The sequence below is a fragment of the Oncorhynchus gorbuscha genome, unplaced genomic scaffold (genome assembly GCF_021184085.1).
Source record: "Oncorhynchus gorbuscha isolate QuinsamMale2020 ecotype Even-year unplaced genomic scaffold, OgorEven_v1.0 Un_scaffold_753, whole genome shotgun sequence".
NCBI lineage: Eukaryota > Metazoa > Chordata > Actinopteri > Salmoniformes > Salmonidae > Oncorhynchus > Oncorhynchus gorbuscha.
In genome coordinates this window covers 207,401-230,000 of record NW_025745548.1, presented here as the reverse complement: position 1 = coordinate 230,000, position 22,600 = coordinate 207,401, and the positions used below count along the sequence as shown (strand labels likewise).

The following is a 22,600-nucleotide window of genomic DNA, read 5'->3' as shown; positions in this document are numbered from 1 at the left end:
TCCAGACATACCCAAGACGACTCAAAGCTGATACAAACATACCCAGGACGACTCAAAGCTGAGCCAGACATACCCAAGACGACTCAAAGCTGATCCAGACATACCCAAGACGACTCAAAGCTGATCCAGACATACCCAAGACGACTCAAAGCTGATACAGACATACCCAAGACGACTCAAAGCTGATACAGACATACCCAAGACGACTCAAAGCTGATCCAGACATACCCAAGACGACTCAAAGCTGATACAGACATACCCAAGATGACTCAAAGCTGATAGAGACATACCCAAGACGACTCAAAGCTGAGCCAGACATACCCAAGACGACTCAAAGCTGAGCCAGACATACCCAAGACGACTCAAAGATGTAATTGCCGCCAAAAGGTGCTTCTACAAAGTATTGACATTGTGGGGCATTATGTGATAAATAAAATGTTATTTGATTTTGATAGGACACACACACCACTCCCTCTTTTACCCTCTCAGGGCGCTGGGCAGAGTCTTTCCCTTCTCTGATTGGCTGTAGCAGTTCCCTTGGGGTTCTGGCACCTCCCCTTTCTCCCTCAGCATGGCGACGGCTGCCGTGGCGATGATGCCCACTCCGTCTCTAAGGCGGCTCTCCAAGGGATACTCCATCTCGTTGTAGGACACAGAGATCATCCCCAGGGGATAGATGTCTGGGGTGAAGTCGGGGTTCCCTGTGGTCAGACTTGGTACGATCCAGATGTAGCCCGACCCAGTCAGACCCAGAGACCTGGCCTCTTCCAATATATACCTGCAGGGGGATCAGATTGTTTAGAATAATATACCGGAGAAGGAAGATGAAATGAGACATCCCACTCCCTCATTTGTAAGGTTTCAATGGAAATCAATGAACTAAGTAGACCAGAACCAGATGCTATATCACTGGTGTCTAAGAGGCAGCTACTCCATTTGAAGTAGACAATGTAAACGGCCTGGTGTCTAAGAGGCAGCTACTCCATTTGAAGTAGACAATGTAAACGGCCTGACTGAGCTATCTTCATGAATCCATTATGTTTATGAACTAATATATTGACGGTCCACGATCAACACGGTTAAATGGTGAACCGGGATCAACACGGTTAAATGGTGAACCGGGATCAACACGGTTAAATGGTGAACCGGGATCAACACGGTTAAATGGCGAACCGGGATCAACACGGTTAAATGGTGAACCGGGATCAACACGGTTAAATGGTGAACCGGGATCAACACGGTTAAATGGTGAACCGGGATCAACACGGTTAAATGGTGAACCGGGATCAACACGGTTAAATGGTGAACCGGGATCAACACGGTTAAATGGTGAACTGGGATCAACACAGTTAAATGGTGAACCAGGATCACAGCCTCTAGTACCTAGCCTCTTCCTAGCAGCAGTACAGCAGTATAACAGCCTCTAGTACCTAGCCTCTTCCTAGCAGCAGTATAACATACTCTAGTACCTAGCCTCTTCCTAGCAGCAGTATAACAGCATCTAGTACCTAGCCTCCTCCTTGGAGCAGTACAGCAGTATAACAGCCTCTCGTACCTAGCCTCTTCCTAGCAGCAGTATAACAGCATCTAGTACCTAGCCTCCTCCTTGGAGCAGTACAGCAGTATAACATCCTCTAGTACCTAGCCTCCTCCTTGGAGCAGTACAGCAGTATAACAGCCTCTAGTACCTAGCCTCCTCCTTGGAGCAGTATAACAGCCTCTAGTACCTAGCCTCCTCCTTGGAGCAGTACAGCAGTATAACAGCCTCTAGTACCTAGCCTCCTCCTTGGAGCAGTACAGCAGTATAACAGCCTCTAGTACCTAGCCTCCTCCTTGGAGCAGTACAGCAGTATAACAGCCTCTAGTACCTAGCCTCCTCCTTGGAGCAGTACAGCAGTATAAGAGCCTCTAGTACCTAGTCTCTTCCTAGCAGCAGTATAACAGCCTCTAGTACCTAGCCTCCTCCTTGAAGCAGTACAGCAGTATTACAGCCTCTAGTACCTAGGCTCCTCCTTGGAGCAGTACAGCAGTATAACAGCCTCTAGTACCTAGCCTCCTCCTTGGAGCAGTACAGCAGTATAACAGCCTCTAGTACCTAGCCTCCTCCTTGGAGCAGTACAGCAGTATAACAGCCTCTAGTACCTAGCCTCCTCCTAGCAGCAGTATAACAGCCTCTAGTACCTAGCCTCCTCCTTGGAGCAGTACAGCAGTATAACAGCCTCTAGTACCTAGCCTCCTCCTTGGAGCAGTACAGCAGTATAACAGCCTCTAGTACCTACCCTCTTCCTAGCAGCAGTATAACAGCCTCTAGTACCTAGCCTCTTCCTAGCAGCAGTATAACAGCCTCTAGTACCTAGCCTCTTCCTTGGAGCAGTACAGCAGTATAACAGCCTGTAGTACCTATTCTCCTCCTTGGAGCAGTATAACAGCCTCTAGTACCTAGCCTCCTCCTTGGAGCAGTACAGCAGTATAACAGCCTCTAGTACCTAGCCTCCTCCTTGGAGCAGTACAACAGTATAACAGCCTCTAGTACCTAGTCTCTTCCTAGCAGCAGTATTACAGCCTCTAGTACCTATTCTCCTCCTTGGAGCAGTATAACAGCCTCTAGTACCTAGCCTCCTCCTTGGAGCAGTACAGCAGTATAACAGCCTCTAGTACCTAGCCTCCTCCTTGGAGCAGTACAACAGTATAACAGCCTCTAGTACCTAGTCTCTTCCTAGCAGCAGTATTACAGCCTCTAGTACCTAGCCTCCTTGGAGCAGTACAGCAGTATAACAGCCTCTAGTACCTAGCCTCCTCCTTGGAGCAGTACAGCAGTATAACAGCCTCTAGTACCTAGCCTCCTCCTTGGAGCAGTACAGCAGTATAACAGGACTCTGAATCCTCTTCAGCTGGATATGAGCTTTAGAGTTGGCGTCTCCGTCCACAGCATCCAGCGTGACGACGCTCTGAAGGTCCCAACGCACAAAGCTGTGGTCCACCGTCACACGCAGGACATTTATAAACTCCTACACACAGACACAACGGTTACTGGTGTGTGTGTGTGTGTGTGTGTGTGTGTGTGTGTGTGTGTGTGTGTGTGTGTGTGTGTGTGTGTGTGTGTGTGTGTGTGTGTGTGTGTGTGTGTGTGTGTGTGTGTGTGTGTGTGTGTGTGTGTGTGTGTGTGTGTGTGTGTGTGTGTGTGTGTGTGTGTGTGTGTGTAATGTGTGTGTGTGTGTCTGTGTGTGTAGTGTTTGTGTGTGTGTGTGTCTGTGTGTGTGTGTGTGTGTGTGTGTGTGTGTGTGTGTGTGTGTGTGTGTGTGTGTGTGTGTGTGTGTGTGTGTGTGTGTGTGTGTGTGTGTGTGTGTGTGTGTGTGTGTGTGTGTGTGTGTGTGTGTGTGTGTGTGTGTGTGTGTGTGTGTGTGTGTGTGTGTGTGTGTGTGTGTGTGTGTGTGTGTGTGTGTGTGTGTGTAATGTTTGTGTGTGTCTGTGTGTGTAATGTGTGCGTGTGTGTGTGTGTAATGTGGGTGTGTGTATAATGTGTGTGTGTGTGTGTGTACCTGGTACCCGGGGAACTTAGAGGTGACTATAGAGAAGATGTGCCAGTCATATTCCTCCATGATGGGGGGTGTGTGTGTAATGTGTGTGTGTGTACCTGGTACCCGGGGAACTTAGAGGTGACTATAGAGAAGATGTGCCAGTCATATTCCTCCATGATGGGGGTGTGTGTGTAATGTGTGTGTGTGTGTACCTGGTACCCGGGGAACTTAGAGGTGACTATAGAGAAGATGTGCCAGTCATATTCCTCCATGATGGGGGTGTGTGTGTAATGTGTGTGTGTGTCTACCTGGTACCCGGGGAACTTAGAGGTGACTATAGAGAAGATGTGCCAGTCATATTCCTCCATGAGGGGGGTGTGTACCTGGTACCCGGGGAACTTAGAGGTGACTATAGAGAAGATGTGCCCGTCATATTCCTCCATGAGGGGGGTGTGTGTACCTGGTACCCGGGAACTTAGAGGTGACTATAGAGAAGATGTGCCAGTCATATTCCTCCATGAGGGGGTGTGTGTACCTGGTACCCGGGGAACTTAGAGGTGACTATAGAGAAGATGTGCCAGTCATATTCCTCCATGAGGGGGTGTGTGTACCTGGTACCCGGGAACTTAGAGGTGACTATAGAGAAGATGTGCCAGTCATATTCCTCCATGAGGGGGTGTGTGTACCTGGTACCCGGGGAACTTAGAGGTGACTATAGAGAAGATGTGCCAGTCATATTCCTCCATGAGGGGAGTGTGTGTACCTGGTACCCGGGAACTTAGAGGTGACTATAGAGAAGATGTGCCAGTCATATTCCTCCATGAGGGGGTGTGTGTACCTGGTACCCGAAGAACTTAGAGGTGACTATAGAGAAGATGTGCCAGTCATATTCCTCCATGAGGGGGTGTGTGTACCTGGTACCCGGGGAACTTAGAGGTGACTATAGAGAAGATGTGCCAGTCATATTCCTCCATGAGGGGGGGTGTGTGTGTACCTGGTACCCGGGGAACTTAGAGGTGACTATAGAGAAGATGTGCCAGTCATATTCCTCCATGATGTTCATCATCAGTAACGCCTCCTGCATCAGAGACGCTCCAAACTGGAAGAACGTAGACTCCACATCCTGGGGAGGGAGAAGGTATTGTTACCAGGCATGTCACACAAGGGCCTGGTGATTACATATGGAGAGAGGAGGTAGAGAGAGGAGGCAGAGAGAGGAGGTAGAGAGAGGGCCTGGTGATTACATATGGAGAGAGGAGGTAGAGAGAGGAGGTAGAGAGAGGGTCTGGTGATTACATATGGAGAGAGGAGATAGAGAGAGGAGGTAGAGAGAGAAGGTAGAGAGAGGAGGTAGAGAGAGGAGGTAGAGAGAGAAGGTAGAGAGAGGGCCTGGTGATTACATATGGAGAGAGGAGGTAGAGAGAGGAGGTAGAGAGGAGGTAGAGAGAGGAGGTAGAGAGAGGAGGTAGAGAGAGAAGGTAGAGAGAGGAGGTAGAGAGAGGGCCTGGTGATTACATATGGAGAGAGAATGTAGAGAGAGGAGGTAGAGAGAGGGTCTGGTGATTACATATGCAGAGAGGAGGTAGAGAGAGGAGGTAGAGAGAGGACGAGAGAGAGAGGAGGTAGAGAGAGGGCCTGGTGATTACATATGGAGAGAGAAGGTAGAGAGAGGAGGTAGAGAGAGGGTCTGGTGATTACATATGGAGAGAGGAGGTAGAGAGAGGAGGTAGAGAGAGGAGGGAGAGAGAGGGCCTGGTGATTACATATGGAGAGAGGAGGTAGAGAGAGGAGGTAGAGAGAGGAGGTAGAGAGAGGAGGTAGAGAGGGCCTGGTGATTACATATGGAGAGAGGAGGTAGAGAGAGGAGGTAGAGAGAGGAGGTAGAAAGAGGGCCTGGTGATTACATATGGAGAGGAGGTAGAGAGAGGAGGTAGAGAGAGGAGGTAGAGAGAGGAGGTAGAGAGGGCCTGGTGATTACATATGGAGAGAGGAGGTAGAGAGAGGAGGTAGAGAGGGCCTGATGATTACATATGGAGAGAGGAGGTGGAGAGAGGAGGTAGAGAGAGGGCCTGGTGATTACATATGGAGAGAGGAGGTAGAGAGAGGAGGTAGAGAGAGGGCCTGGTGATTACATATGGAGAGAGGAGGTGGAGAGAGGAGGTAGAGAGAGGAGGTAGAGAGAGGAGGTAGAGAGAGGAGGTAGAGATAGGAGGTAGAGAGAGGAGGTAGAGAGAGGGCCTGGTGATTACATATGGAGAGAGGAGGTAGAGAGAGGAGGTAGAGAGAGGAGGTAGAGAGAGAGGGGAGAGATAGGAGGTAGAGAGAGGAGGTAGAGAGAGGGCCTGGTGATTACATATGGAGAGAGGAGGTAGAGAGAGGAGGTAGAGAGAGGAGGTAGAGAGGGGAGGTAGAGAGAGGAGGTAGAGAGAGGAGGTAGAGAGGGGAGGTAGAGAGAGGAGGTAGAGAGAGGAGGTAGAGAGAGGACATAGAGAGAGGAGGTAGAGAGAGGAGGTAGAGAGAGGAGGTAGAGAGAGGAGAGGTAGAGAGGGCCTGGTGATTACATATGGAGAGGAGGAACAGCAACAGTACTTCACAAGATGAATCTCCCTCATTCTCTCTCCCCTCTCTCTCCACTCTCTCCCTCTCCACCTCTCTCTATCTCCCTCTCCCTCCTCTCTCTCCACTATCTCCCTCTCCCTGCCCCCTCTCTCTCCACTCTCTCCCTCTCCACCTCTCTCTATCTCCCTCTCCCTCCCTCCTCTCTCTCCACTCTCTCCCTCTCCACCTCTCTCTGTCTCCCTCTCCCTCCCTCCCTCTCTCTCCACTCTCCCTGCCACTCTCTCTCTCCACCTCTTTCTCTCCACATCTCTCTATCTCCCTCTCTGTATCCCCCTCTATACACTCTCACTCTATCTTATCCACTGTCTCTTTTGTCAGGCTGTGTGTTGTAGCATCAGTCAATGTCTCTACTGTAGATGGAACTCTGTGTAGGAGTAGTAACATCAGCACTGTAGTATCAAGGTCTCTACCATCTCTGTCTGTCTGTCTCTCTCCATCTCTCTCTCTCTGTATGTCTCTATCCATATATCTCTCTCTCTGTCTGTCTCTCTCCATCTGTCTGTCTGTCTCTCTCCATCTCTCTCTCTGTCTGTCTCTCTCCATCTCTCTGTCTGTCTCTCTCCATCTCTCTCTCTGTCTGTCTCTCTCCATCTCTATCTCTCTGTCTGTCTCTCTCCATCTCTATCTCTCTGTATGTCTCTCTCCATCTCTCTCTCTGTCTGTCTCTCTCCATCTCTCTCTCTATGTCTGTCTCTCTCCATCTCTGTCTGTCTGCCTCTCTCCATCACTCTCTCTGTCTGTCTCTCTCCATCTCTCTCTGTCTGTCTCTCTCCATCTCTCTGTCTGTCTCTCTCCATCTCTCTCTCTGTCTGTCTCTCTCCATCTCTCTCTCGGTCTGTCTCTCTCTATCTCTCTGTCTGTCTCTCTCCATCTCTCTCTCTGTCTGTCTCTCTCCATCTCTCTCTCTCTGTCTGTCTCTCTCCATCTCTCTCTGTCTGTCTCTCTCCATCTCTCTCTCTCTGTCTGTCTCTCTCCATCTCTCTCTCTCTGTCTGTCTCTCTCCATCTCTCTCTCTCTGTCTGTCTCTCTCCATCTCTCTCTCTCTGTCTGTCTCTCTCCATCTCTCTCTCTCTGTCTGTCTCTCTCCATCTCTCTCTCTCTGTCTGTCTCTCTCCATCTCTCTCTCTCTGTCTGTCTCTCTCCATCTCTCTCTCTCTGTCTGTCTCTCTCCATCTCTCTCTCTGTCTGTCTCTCTCCATCTCTCTCTCTCTGTCTGTCTCTCTCCATCTCTCTCTCTGTCTGTCTCTCTCCATCTCTCTCTCTGTCTGTCTCTCTCCATCTCTCTCTCTCTGTCTGTCTCTCTAGCTCGTCATCATTTTAGCTTCAGCTTCTCTACCTCTCTCCATCTCTCTCTCTCTCTCTCTGTATCCCCCATCACATTAGGCTTGTTCCAGCATCCTGTACCTCTGTTCATCTCTCCTCTCGTCTCAATTCATTTCAAGGGACTTTATTGGCATGGAAAACATATGTCAACCAATCCAAAACAAGTGAGGTAGATAATATACAAAAGTAGTCTCTCCATCTCTCTCTATCTCTGTATCCCACATCACATTATGTTCCAGCTTCCTGTCTTTAGGCTGACTAACATGATGCCTCATTTAACAACCTCACTCTGCCGATATATAATTCTTTGCCTAACCAGAGAGAGAGACAACGGGAGAAAGAGGGCAGAATTATGCTAAAATACCCTCCGTGTACAACGTAAAACACCAAATAATTCATGCAGAGCAAAATTAGGCCAATATCCACGAATGATCAAAATCCGGAAAAGAGCTGTTAAATTCTACGACCACCTAAAAGGAAGTGATTCCCAAACCTTCCATAACAACGCCATCACCTACAGAGAGATGAGCCTGGAGAAGAGTCCCCTAAGCAGGCTGGTCCTAGGGCTCTGTTCACAAACACAAACACACCCCCAGGACAGCAACACAATTAGACCCAACCAAATCATGAGAAAAACAAAAAGATAAGTACTTAACACATTGGAAAGAATTAACAAAAAAACAGATCAAACTAGAATGCTATTTGGCCCTACACAGAGAGTACACAGCGGCAGAATACCTGACCACTGTGACTGACCCAAACTTAAGGAAAGCTTTGACTATGTACAGACTCAGTGAGCATAGCCTTGCTATTGAGAATGGCCGCCGTAGGCAGACGTGGCTCTCAAGAGAAGACAGGCTATGTGCTCACTGCCCACAAAATGAGTTGGAAACTGAGCTGCACTTCCTAACCTCCTGCCAAATGTATGACCATATTAGAGAGACATATTTCCACCAGATTACACAGATCCACAAAGAATTCCAAAACAAATCACATTTTGATAAACTCCCATATCTACTGGGTGAAATTCCACAGTGTTACATCACAGCAGCAAGATTTGTGATGCCTCAAGAAAAGGGCAACCAGTGAAGAACAAACACCACTGCAAATACAACCCATATTTATGTTGATTTATTTTCCCTTTTGTACTTTAACTATTTGTGCAAATAACTACTACTATATATAATTACTACTCCTACACACAGTTCCATCTACAGTAGAGACATTGATACTACTGATGTTACTACTCCTATTGATACTACTGATGTTACTACTCCTATTGATACTACTGATGTTACTACTCCTATTGATACTACTGATGTTACTACTCCTATTGATACTACTGATGTTACTACTCCTATTGATACTACTGATGTTACTACTCCTATTGATACTACTGATGTTGATACTACTGATGTTACTACTCCTATTGATACTACTGATGTTACTACTCCTATTGATACTACTGATGTTACTACTCCTATTGATACTACTGATGTTACTACTCCTATTGATACTACTGATGTTACTACTCCTATTGATACTACTGATGTTACTACTCCTATTGATACTACTGATGTTACTACTCCTATTGATACTACTGACTCCTATTGATACTACTGATGTTACTACTCCTATTGATATTACTGATGTTACTACTCCTATTGATACTACTGATGTTACTACTCCTATTGATACTACTGATGTTACTACTCCTATTGATACTACTGATGTTACTACTCCTATTGATACTACTGATGTTACTACTCCTATTGATACTACTGATGTTACTACTCCTATTGATACTACTGATGTTACTACTCCTATTGATACTACTGATGTTACTACTCCTATTGATACTGCTGATGTTACTACTCCTATTGATACTACTGATGTTACTACTCCTACACACAGTTCCCTCTACAGTAGAGACATTGATACTACTGATGTTACTACTCCTATTGATACTACTGATGTTACTACTCCTATTGATACTACTGTTGTTACTACTCCTACACACAGTTCCCTCTACAGTAGAGACATTGATACTACTGATGTTACTACTCATGTTGATACTACTGATGTTACTACTCCTATTGATACTACTGATGTTACTACTCATGTTGATACTACTGATGTTACTACTCCTATTGATACTACTGATGTTACTACTCCTATTGGCAGGGCTTTCTCCTATAGAGCTCCATTTTTTTGGAACGGTCTGCCTACCCATGTCAGAGACGCAAACTCGGTCTCAACCTTTAAGTCTTTACTGAAGACTCATCTCTTCAGTGGGTCATATGATTGAGTGTAGTCTGGCCCAGGAGTGGGAAGGTGAACGGAAAGGCTCTGGAGCAACGAACCGCCCTTGCTGTCTCTGCCTGGCCGGTTCCCCTTTTTCCACTGGGATTCTCTGCCTCTAACCCTGTTACGGGGGCTGAGTCACTGGCTTGCTGGGGCTCTCTCGTGCCGTCCCTGGGGGTGCGTCACCTGGGTGGGTTGATTCACTGTTGTGGTCGGCCTGTCTGGGTTTCCTCCCCCCTTGGGTTGTACCGTGTCGGAGATCTTTGTGGGCTATACTCGGCCTTGTCTCAGGATGGTAAGTTGGTGGTTGAAGATTTCCCTCTAGTGGTGTGGGGGCTGTGCTTTGGCAAAGTGGGTGGGGTTATATCCTTCCTGTTTGGCCCTGTCCGGGGGTGTCCTCGGATGGGGCCACAGTGTCTCCTGACCCCTCCTGTCTCAGCCTCCAGTATTTATGCTGCAGTAGTTTATGTGTCGGGGGGCTAGGGTCAGTTTGTTTATCTGGAGTACTTCTCCTGTCCTATTCGGTGTCCTGTGTAAATCTAAGTGTGCGTTCTCTAATTCTCTCCTTCTCTCTTTCTTTCTCTCTCTCGGAGGACCTGAGCCCTAGGACCATGCCCCAGGACTACCTGACATGATGACTCCTTGCTGTCCCCAGTCCACCTGGCCATGCTGCTGCTCCAGTTTCAACTGGCCTGGGCCCTAGGACCATGTCCCAGGACTACCTGACATGAGGACTCCTTGCTGTCCCCAGTCCACCTGGCCATGCTCCTGCTCCAGTTTCAACTGTTCTGCCTTACTATTATTCAACCATGCTGGTCATTTATGAACAATTGAACATCTTGGCCACGTTCTGTTATAATCTCCACCCGGCACAGCCAGGAGAGGACTGGCCACCCCACATATGCTCTCTCTAATTCTCTCTTTCTTTCTCTCTCTTGGAGGACCTGAGCCCTAGGACCGTGCCCCAGGACTACCTGACATGATGGCTCCTTGCTGTCCCCAGTCCACCTGACTGTGCTGCTGCTCCAGTTTCAACTGTTCTGCCTTATTATTATTTGACCATGCTGGTCATTTATGAACATTTGAACATCTTGGTCATGTTCTGTTATAATCTCTACCCGGCACAGCCAGAAGAGGACTGGCCACCCCACATAGCCCGGTTCCTCTCTAGGTTTCTTCCTAGGTTTTGGCCTTTCTAGGGAGTTTTTCCTAGCCACCGTGCTTTTACACCTGCATTGTTTGCTGTTTGGGGTTTTAGGCTGGGTTTCTGTACAGCACTTTGAGATATCAGCTGATGTACGAAGGGCTATATAAATAAATTTGATTTGATTTGATTTGATATTCATACTACTGATGTTACTACTCCTATTGATACTACTGATGTTACTACTCATGTTGATACTACTGATGTTACTACTCCTATTGATACTACTGATGTTACTACTCCTATTGATACTACTGATGTTACTACTCCTACACACAGTTCCATCTACAGTAGAGACATTGATACTACTGATGTTACTACTCCTATTGATACTACTGATGTTACTACTCCTATTGATACTACTGATGTTACTACTCCTATTGATACTACTGATGTTACTACTCCTATTGATACTACTGATGTTACTACTCCTATTGATACTACTGATGTTACTACTCCTATTGATACTACTGATGTTACTACTCCTATTGATACTACTGATGTTACTACTCCTATTGATACTACTGATGTTACTACTCCTATTGATACTACTGATGTTACTACTCCTATTGATACTACTGATGTTACTACTCCTATTGATACTACTGTTGTTACTACTCCTACACACAGTTCCCTCTACAGTAGAGACATTGATACTACTGATGTTACTACTCCTATTGATACTACTGATGTTACTACTCCTATTGATACTACTGATGTTACTACTCCTATTGATACTACTGATGTTACTACTCCTATTGATACTACTGATGTTACTACTCCTATTGATACTACTGATGTTACTACTCCTATTGATACTACTGATGTTACTACTCCTATTGATACTACTGATGTTACTACTCCTATTGATACTACTGTTGTTACTACTCCTACACACAGTTCCCTCTACAGTAGAGACATTGATACTACTGATGTTACTACTCCTATTGATACTACTGATGTTACTACTCCTATTGATACTACTGATGTTACTACTCCTATTGATTCTACTGACGTTGCTACTCCTATTGATACTACTGATGTTACTACTCCTACACACAGTTCCATCTACAGTAGAGACATTGACACTACTGATGTTACTACTCCTACACACAGTTATAACACTGTACAAAGCCATAATATCACATTTGAAATGTCTCTATTCGGCTGCGGAGAGCGTGATCACACAGTCATCCGGAACAGCTGATGCTCTCATGCATGTTTCAGTGTTACTTGCCTCGAAGCGAGCATAGAAGGTATTTAGCTCGTCTGGTAGGCTCGTGTCACTGGGCAGCTCGCGGCTGTGCTTCCCTTTGTCTGTAATGGTTTCCACATCCAACAAGCGTCAGAGCCGGTGTCGTACGATTAGATCTTAGTCCTGTATTGCCGCTTTGCCTGTTTGATGGTTCATCACAGGGGATAGTGGGATTTCTTAGAAGCTTCCGGGTTAGAGTCCCGCTCCTTGAAATTGGCAGCTCTAGCCTTTCACTCAGTGCGGATGCTGCCTGTAATCCATGGCTTCTGGCTGGGGTATGTACGTACGTTCACTGTGGGGACGACGTCCTCAATGCACTTATTGATGAAGCCAGTGATTGATGTGTTATACTCCTCAATGCCATCAGAAGAATCCCCGGAACATGTTCCAGTCTGTGCTAAAAAAAACAGTCCTGTAGTTTAGCATCTGCTTCATCTGACCACTTTTGTATTGAGTCACTGGGTCTTCCTGCTTTAATTTGAGCTTGTAAGCAGGAATCAGGAGGATAGAGTTATGTTTAGATTTACCAAATGGAGGGAGGGGCTTTGTAGGCGTCTCTGTGTGTGGAGTAAAGGTGGTCTAGAGCTTTGTAGGCGTCTCTGTATGTGGAGTAAAGGTGGTCTAGAGCTTTGTAGGCGTCTCTGTGTGTAGAGTAAAGGTGGTCTAGAGCTTTGTAGGCGTCTCTGTGTGTGGAGTAAAGGTGGTCTAGAGCTTTGTACCCATCTCTGTATGTGGAGTAAAGGTGGTCTAGAGCTTTGTAGGCGTCTCTGTATGTGGAGTAAAAGTGGTCTAGAGCTTTGTAGGCGTCTCTGTATGTGGAGTAAAAGTGGTCTAGAGCTTTGTAGGCGTCTCTGTATGTGGAGTAAAGGTGGTCTAGAGCTTTGTAGGCGTCTCTGTGTGTGGAGTAAAGGTGGTCTAGAGCTTTGTACCCATCTCTGTATGTGGAGTAAAGGTGGTCTAAAATATTTCTCCTCTGGTTGCACATTTGACATGCTGGTAGAAATGAGGTAACACTGATTTAAGTTCCCCTGCATTAAAGTCCCCGGCCACTAGGAGCGCTGTCTCTGGGTGAGTGGTTTCCTGTTTGCTTATGGGGCAGTGAGGTCATCGGTCTGTGTTTGCAATCTGTGTAGGCAGACAGCTTTTCCTCCCTGTTCAGATTATTCAGTAAAGCGGATTACCCCCCCCTTCTTCCCCCATCTCCCCACTAGATGGCACTGTTCCTGGTACTGTCACACCCGTTTATCCCTCTCCCCTATAAATGAGTGTGAAAGTACCAGCTTTTGGCCACTAGATGGCACTGTTCCTGGTACTGCCACACCCGTTTATCCGTCTCCCCTATAAATGAGTGTGAAAGTACCAGCTTTTGGCCACTAGATGGCACTGTTCCTGGTACTGCCACACCCGTTTATCCCTCTCCCCTATAAATGAGTGTGAAAGTACCAGCTTTTGGCCACTAGATGGCACTGTTCCTGGTACTGCCACACCCGTTTATCTATTTAACTCGTCTCTTAACTCGTGTTTATTCAATGAATCACTTTTTTTTTGCAATTTTGGATAGAAAACCAATAGCTTTTGCTTATGATGAAAATAAAATAGTGTGGTCAACCTCACGTCAAGCCAGGAGTCCATGTAAGCAATTCAAGGTGGAGAGGAGAGGAGAGGAGAGGAGGGGAGGGGGGGAGGGGAGGGGAGGGGAGGGGAGGGGAGGGGAGGGGAGGGGAGGGAGAGGAGGGGAGGAGAGGAGAGGAGAGGAGAGGAGAGGGAGAGGAGAGGAGAGGAGAGGGAGGAGAGGAGAGGGAGGGGGAGGGGAGGGGAGGGGAGGGGAGGGGAGGGGAGGGGAGGGGAGGGGGGAGGGGAGGGGAGGGGAGGGGAGGGAGGGGAGGGGGAGGGAGGGGAGGGGAGGGGAGGGGAGTAGGGGAGGGGAGGGGAGGAGGGGAGGGGAGGGGGGGGGGGGGGGGGGGGAGGGGAGGGGAGGGGAGGGGAGGGGAGGGGAGGGGAGGGGAGGGGAGGGGAGGGGAGGGGAGAGGGAGGGAGAGGGAGGAGAGGAGAGGAGAGGCGAGGCGAGGCGAGGCGGGGGGGAGGGGAGGGGAGGGGGAGGGGAGGGGAGGGGGAGGGAGGGGAGGGGAGGGGAGGGAGGGGGAGGGGAGGGGAGGGGAGGGGAGGGGAGGGGAGAGGCGAGGCGAGGCGAGGAGAGGAGAGGAGAGGAGAGGAGAGGAGAGGAGAGGAGAGGAGAGGAGAGGAGAAATAGGTGTACTAATGCAGGATCAATTATAGACAGTAGAAGACACTACCAACGACCTACATCTTCTCATCAAAAAACACACTCTCTCCAAGAACATGAATCATTAATAACTTATCAACACAACCCCTGCCAGAGCAGCCAGACAGCTCTACGTAAGATCACACCTAGAGGATGAGCTTACTTATTACTTAATCCATCAATTATTGTGCCAGTCACATTCTGTTAAAGGTCCCCAGAGCACACATATCCCTGGGTCGCTCGTCTTTTCAGTTTGCTACAGCTGGAACGAGCTGCAACAAAACACTCAAACTGGACAGTTTTATCTCCATCTCTTCATTCAAAGACTCCATCATGGACACTCTTACTGACAGTTGTGGCTGCTTTGTGTGATGTATTGTTGTCTCTACCTTCTTGCCCTTTGTGCTGTTGTCTGTGCACAATAATGTTAGTACCATGTTTTGTGCTGCTACCATGTTGTGTTGCTACCATGTTGTGTTGCTACCATGTTGTGTTGCTACCATGCTGTTGTCATGTTGAGTTGCTACCATGTTGTTGTCATGTTGAGTTGCTACCATGTTGTTGTCATGTTGAGTTGCTACCATGTTGTTGTCATGTTGTATTGCTACCATGTTGTGGTGCTACCATGTTGTTGTCATGTTGAGTTGCTACCATGTTGTTGTCATGTTGTGTTGATACCATGTTGTTGTCATGTTGTGTTGATACCATGTTGTTGTCATGTTGAGTTGATACCATGTTGTTGTCATGTTGTTGTCATGTTATGTTGATACCATGTTGTTGTCATGTTGTGTTGATACCATGTTGTTGTCATGTTGTGTTGATACCATGTTGTTGTCATGTTGTGTTGCTACCATGTTGTTGTCATGTTGTGTTGATACCATGTTGGTGTCATGTTGAGTAGATACCATGTTGTTGTCATGTTGTGTTGCTACCATGTTGTTGTCATGTTGTGTTGCTACCATGTTGTTGTCATGTTGTGTTGCTACCATGTTGTTGTCATGTTGTGTTGCTACCATGTTGTTGTCATGTTGTGTTGCTACCATGTTGTTGTCATGTTGTGTTGCTACCATGTTGTTGTCATGTTGTGTTGCTACCATGTTGTTGTCATGTTGTGTTGCTACCATGTTGTTGTCATGTTGTGTTGCTACCATATTGTTGTCATGTTGTGTTGCTACCATGTTGTTGTCATGTGTTGCTACCATGTTGTTGTCATGTTGTGTTGCTACCATGTTGTTGTCATGTTGTTTGATACCATGTTGTTGTCATGTTGTGCCATTGCTACCATGTTGTTGTCATGTTGTGTTTGCTACCATGTTTTTTGTCATGTTGTGTTGCTACCATGTTGTTGTCATGTTGTGTTGAGTTAACCACTGTTGTCATTGTCATGTTGTGTTGCTACCATGTTGTTGTCACTGTTCCCAGGAGGCCATCATTGGTAAACAGGTTGTTAACCCATGTTTGTGTAAACAGGCAGTTAACCCACTGTTCCTAGACCAGTTAACCCACTGTTCACCAGTTTGTTCCCAGTTGCTAACCATGTTGTTGTCATTTAAACAGGCAGTTAACCCACTGCTAGACCAGTTAACCCACTGTTGTTGTCATTGGTAAACAGGCAGTTAACCCACTGTTCCTAGACCAGTTAACCCACTGTTCCCAGGAGGCCATCATTGGTAAACAGGCAGTTAACCCACTGTTCCCAGGAGGCCGTCATTGGTAAACAGGCAGTTAACCCACTGTTGACCAGTTAACCCACTGTTCCTGTCAGTTAACCCACTGTTCCCAGACCAGTTAACCCACTGTTCCCAGGAGGCCGTCATTGGTAAACGGGCAGTTAACCCACTGTTCCTAGACCAGTTAACCCAGGAGGCCGTCATTGGTAATGTTGTTTCAGTTACCCACTGTTGGGAGGCCGTCATTGGTAAACAGGCAGTTAACCCACTGTTCCTGTTAACCCACTGTTGTCATTGGTAAACAGGTTAACCCACTGTTCCCAGGGAGGCCGTCATTGGTAAACAGGCAGTTAACCCACTGTTAGTGTTATTGGTAAACAGGCAGTTAACCCACTGTTCCTAGACCAGTTCTGTTCCCACATTGGTAAACAGGCAGTTGTTGTGATTGGTAAACAGGCAGTTCTGTCCCAGACCAGTTAATATTGTTTTTGGTAAAAAGTTAACCCACTGTTCCTAGGGAGGCCATCATTGGTAAACAGGCAGTTAACCCACTGTTGCCGTTTGGTAAACAGGCAGTTAACCCACTGTTCCCAGGGAGGCCGTCATTGGTAAACAGGCAGTTAACTGTTCCTAGACCAGTTAACCCACTGTTCCCAGGGAGGCCATCATTGGTAAACAGGCAGTTAACCCACTGTTCCCAGGGAGGCCGTCATTGGTAAACAGGCAGTTAACCCACTGTTCCTAGACCAGTTAACCCACTGTTCCCAGACCAGTTAACCCACTGTTCCCAGACCAGTTAACCCACTGTTCCCAGGGAGGCCGTCATTGGTAGTTAACACTGTTCCTAGACCAGTTAACCCACTGTTCCCAGGGAGGCCGTCATTGGTAAACAGGCAGTTAACCCACTGTTCCCACTGTTCCCAGGAGGCCATCATTGGTAAACAGGCAGTTAACCCACTGTTCCCAGGGAGGCCATCATTGGTAAACAGGCAGTTAACCCACTGTTCCTAGACCAGTTAACCCACTGTTCCCAGACCAGTTAACCCACTGTTCCCAGACCAGTTAACCCACTGTTCCCAGGGAGGCCATCATTGGTAAACAGGCAGTTAACCCACTGTTCCTAGACCAGTTAACCCACTCTTCCCAGGAGGCCGTCATTGGTAAACAGGCAGTTAACCCACTGTTCCCAGGGAGGCCCATTGGTAAACACAGTTAACCCACTGTTCCCAGGAGGCCAGCAGTTAACCCACTGTTCCCAGGGAGGCCGTCATTGGTAAACAGGCAGTTAACCCACTGTTCCCAGGGAGGCCGTCATTGGTAAACAGGCAGTTAACCCACTGTTCCCAGGGAGGCCGTCATTGGTAAACAGGCAGTTAACCCACTGTTCCTAGACCAGTTAACCCACTGTTCCCAGGGAGGCCGTCATTGGTAAACAGGCAGTTAACCCACTGTTCCCAGGGAGGCCATCATTGGTAAACAGGCAGTTAACCCACTGTTCCCAGACCAGTTAACCCACTGTTCCCAGGGAGGCCGTCATTGGTAAACAGGCAGTTAACCCACTGTTCCTAGGGAGGCCATCATTGGTAAACAGGCAGTTAACCCACTGTTCCCAGGGAGGCCGTCATTGGTAAACAGGCAGTTAACCCACTATTCCCAGGGAGGCCGTCATTGGTAAACAGGCAGTTAACCCACTGTTCCTAGACCAGTTAACCCACTGTTCCCAGGGAGGCCATCATTGGTAAACAGGCAGTTAACCCACTGTTCCCAGGGAGGCCGTCATTGGTAAACAGGCAGTTAACCCACTGTTCCTAGACCAGTTAACCCACTGTTCCCAGACCAGTTAACCCACTGTTCCCAGACCAGTTAACCCACTGTTCCCAGGGAGGCCGTCATTGGTAAACAGGCAGTTAACCCACTGTTCCTAGACCAGTTAACCCACTGTTCCCAGGGAGGCCGTCATTGGTAAACAGGCAGTTAACCCACTGTTCCCAGACCAGTTAACCCACTGTTCCCAGGGAGGCCGTTATTGGTAAACAGGCAGTTAACCCACTGTTCCCAGACCAGTTAACCCACTGTTCCCAGGGAGGCCGTCATTGGTAAACAGGCAGTTAACCCACTGTTCCCAGGGAGGCCGTCATTGGTAAACAGGCAGTTAACCCACTGTTCCCAGGGAGGCCGTCATTGGTAAACAGGCAGTTAACCCACTGTAGACCAGTTAACCCACTGTTCCTAGACCAGTTAACCCACTGTTCCCAGGGAGGCCGTCATTGGTAAACAGGCAGTTAACCCACTGTTCCCGTTATTGGTAAACCAGTTAACCCACTGTTCCTCATTGGTAAACCAGTTAACCCACTGTTCCCAGACCAGTTAACCCACTGTTCCTCATTGGTAAACCAGTTAACCCACTGTTCCCAGACCAGTTAACCCACTGTTCCTAGACCAGTTAACCCACTGTTCCTAGGCCAGTTAACCCACTGTTCCTAGACCAGTTAACCCACTGTTCCCAGACCAGTTAACCCACTGTTCCCAGACCAGTTAACCCACTGTTCCCAGGGAGGCCGTCATTGTAAATAACCATTTGTTCTTAACTGACTTGCCTAGTTAAATAAAGGTAAAAAGATAGTCAGGGTGAGGCTATAGGCAGTTAGCATTATGCTAAAGCTAGTCAGGGTGAGGCTATAGGCAGTTAGCATTATGCTGAAGCTAGTCAGGGTGAGGCTATAGGCGGGTGAGTCTATAGGCAGTTAGCATTATGCTAAAGGTAATCAGGGTGAGTCTATAGGCAGTTAGCATTATGCTAAAGCTAGTCAGGGTGAGGCTATAGGCAGTTAGCATTATGCTAAAGCTAGTCAGGGTGAGGCTATAGGCATTATGCTATAGGCATTATGCTAAAGCTAGTCAGTGTAAGCCAATAGGGAGCCTAGTTCTCTCCTCACTTTCACATTTTATTAATTGGCATTCTGACAGGTGTGTGTGTGTGTGTGTGTGTGTGTGTGTGTGTGTGTGTGTGTGTGTGTGTGTGTGTGTGTGTGTGTGTGTGTGTGTGTGTGTGTGTGTGTGTGTGTGTGTGTGTGTGTGTGTGTGTGTGTGTGTGTGTGTGTGTGTGTGTGTGTGTGTGTGTGTGTGTGTGTGTGTGTGTGTGTGGGAGTGTTTGTGCTACTGCTAAAATGATATTATTAATTGGATAGCTACCTCATGTGTGTAGTCTCCAGGGTATATATACTTTTAGTTTAAATGTATGTAACCTTTATTTAACCAGGCAAGTCAGTTAAGAACAAATTCTTATTTTCAACGACAGCCTAGGAACAGTGGGTTAACTGCCTGTTCAGGGGCAGAACCACAGATTTGTACCATGTCAGCTCGGGGATTTGAACTCTAACCACTAGGCTACCCTGCCACCCTGCCATCTTTAGCATAATGCTAACTGCCTATAGCCTCACACTGACTAGCTTCAGCATAACGCTAATTCCCACAGAATTAGAATCTAGAATATGTAACAGACTAAAGCTAACAAGACAGCTAACAAAGCTAGCAAGACAGAAGACAGAGCATGAAGGAGAAGAAAAAACAGTCCCAAAACCCCCAGACTGACAGACTTGTAGCTTTACATCGTTGTAGAGTCAAACTATAGTCCCAATGGTGACAGAGAGGTCTTCTATAATATTTAACAGACTATAAAAAGACATAGCATAGTGTCGAGTCAAACTATAGTCCCAAATGGTGACAGAGATGTCTCCTATAACATTTAACAGACCCGCAAAAGAGATAGCATAGTGTAGTGTAGATCAGACTGTACATCTTCTGAGTCTCCCAACTATAGATCTAAAAGTTCCATGGCTACTGTTCTGTAGACTTCCATTTAGCATTTAACATACACAGCCCCCGAGACTGACACCCATCAATTATATATATATGCACTTCACGATGACAGACAGAGACTCATACAGGATACTAAACCCTCAACATCAAACCCTTTTCATTCCACTTCACAATTCCACACGTAAAACCTTAGTTTTGGACGACATTACCTGAACGGACTTTTACGATCAAGGACTATCAAGAAAATACAAGTTTAAAAAACACTTCTAACCTGCAGAAGAAACAGAGGAAACTGGAAAAATACCATCCTCTCGCTCCTACTGAAAAGCCAATACCATCCTCTCACTCCTACTGGAAAGATAAATACCATCCTCTCACTCCTACTGAAAAGCCAATACCATCCTCTCGCTCCTACTGAAAAGATAAATACCATCCTCTCACTACTACTGAAAAGATAAATACCATCCTCTCACTCCTACTGAAAAGCCAATACCATCCTCTCGCTCCTACTGAAAAGCCAATACCATCCTCTCGCTCCTACTGAAAAGCCAAAACCATCCTCTCGCTCCTACTGAAAAGCCAATACCATCCTCTCACTCCTAATACAACAATAATAATAACAATAGAATACTCTTTGTTTGGACGTCGTGAAGGATAATTCACCAACACTGAGAAGACATAGCAAGCTAATGATCTCCTTTTCACCAACACTGAGAAGACATAGCGAGCTAATGACCTCCTTTTCACCAACACTGAGAAGACATAGAGCTAATGACCTCCTTTTCACCAACACTGAGAAGATATAGCTAGCTAACGACCTCCTTTTCACCAACACTGAGAAGACATAGCGAGCTAATGACCTCCTTTTCACCAACACTGAGAAGATATAGTTAGCTAACGACCTCCTTTTCACCAACACTGAGAAGACATAGCGAGCTAATGACCTCCTTTTCACCAACACTGAGAAGATTTAGCGAGATAACGACCTCCTTTTCACCAACACTGAGAAGACATAGCGAGCTAATGACCTCCTTTTCACCAACACTGAGAAGATTTAGCGAGATAACGACCTCCTTTTCACCAACACTGAGAAGATTTAGCGAGATAACGACCTCCTTTTCACCAACACTGAGAAGATTTACAGACAACGACCTCCTTTTCCACGTGGAAAAGACAGACAGAGACCTGCTGTTCGGAATCTGCCTCCCGAAAAAAGCTTCTCCCAAGTGGGTGTGACACCTACTCCTGTTGCCTACTGCACTGCTGCTTGGACTCCACCCTCTCTGTTCACTGTCTGCCCTGGTCTGTCTCCCCCTGTCTGGTACAGGTACCCCCACCACACTCCACCCTCTCTGTTCACTGTCTGCCCTGGTCTGTCTCCCCCTGTCTGGTACAGGTACCCCCACCACACTCCACCCTCTCTGGTCACTGTCTGCCCTGGTCTGTCTCCCCCTGTCTGGTACAGGTACCCCCACCACACTCACCCCTCTCTCTGTTCACTGTCTGCCCTGGCCTGTCTCCCCCTGTCTGGTATAGGTACCCCCACCACACTCCACCCTCTCTGTTCACTGTCTGCCCTGGTCTGTCTCCCCTGTCTGGTATAGGTACCCCCACCACACTCCACCCTCTCTGTTCAATGTCTGCCCTGGTCTGTCTCCCCTGTCTGGTACAGGATTACCCACCACACTCCACCCTCTCTGTTCACTGTCTGCCCTGGTCAGTCTCCCCCTGTCTGGTACATTTACCCCCACCACACTCACCCCTCTCTGTTCACTGTCTGCCCTGGTCAGTCTCCCCCTTTTACAGGTTACCCCCACCACACTCACCCCTCTCTGTTCACTGTCTGCCCTGGTCAGTCTCCCCTGTCTGGTACAGGTACCCCCACCACTGTCATAGCGGAAATGTTTATGTTGTTGATTTCTCTTCTCAAACAAAAGCATGGGATTTGTTCTCGGGTAATAGCTATTTTAAATGGGAAGACGTAGTTTGATTACCAAGATTCTAATCTTTTGAAGGGTGTAAGACACTTGCATTTTTCAAGAATGTTTAATGTTCGAAGTTGTATTTTTAGTTGTCAATCTCTGAAATTTCCCCTGGTGTTGGTCCCTGGTGGAATATCCAGCCATAACAGGTTTTAACGTTGATGATGTGGTTGTTACTGACAAGGATGCACATGGCTGAGCTCACTTCATTAAGTCGGGATCCCTATTTGACTCAGCCATGCCTCCTTGCCCGTCCAACATTTCCTCATCAACCACCCCTTCTAATGCGACTATCCCCGATGCTCCTCCCTCTTTTTCCCTTCTAATGCGACTATCCCCGATGCTCCTCCCTCTTTTTCCCTTCTAATGCGACTATCCCGATGCTCCTCCCTCTTTTTTTCCTGTCCCGCTACAACGTTTCTCCCTGCAGGCGGTCACTGAGTCCGAGGTACTAAAGGAGCTCCTTAAACTTGACCCCAAAAAACATCTGTGTCAGATGGTTTAGACCCTTTCTTCGTTAAGGTCGCTGCCCCTATCATCACCAAGCCCCATCTCTGACCTTTTTACCCCTCTCTCCTCTCTGGGGAGGTTACCATTGACTGGAAGGCAGCTACAGTGGGTCCTTTATTTAAAGGGGGAGATC

At 47.4% G+C, this 22,600-nt stretch overlaps 1 protein-coding gene across 1 annotated transcript in view; it reads right to left on the bottom strand.

The window, feature by feature from the left end:
- LOC124019176 (glutamate receptor ionotropic, NMDA 2A-like) overlaps positions 1-22,600 on the bottom strand; it is a 180,435-nt gene that overhangs the window by 79,253 nt on the left and 78,582 nt on the right. The window contains exons 5-7 of the mRNA XM_046334564.1: positions 4,513-4,641; positions 2,836-3,008; positions 482-778 (exon numbers count right to left, since the gene is read on the bottom strand). Of these exons, the coding sequence (XP_046190520.1) occupies positions 482-778; positions 2,836-3,008; positions 4,513-4,641 (599 nt within the window). The remainder of the gene's footprint in view (positions 1-481; positions 779-2,835; positions 3,009-4,512; positions 4,642-22,600) is intronic.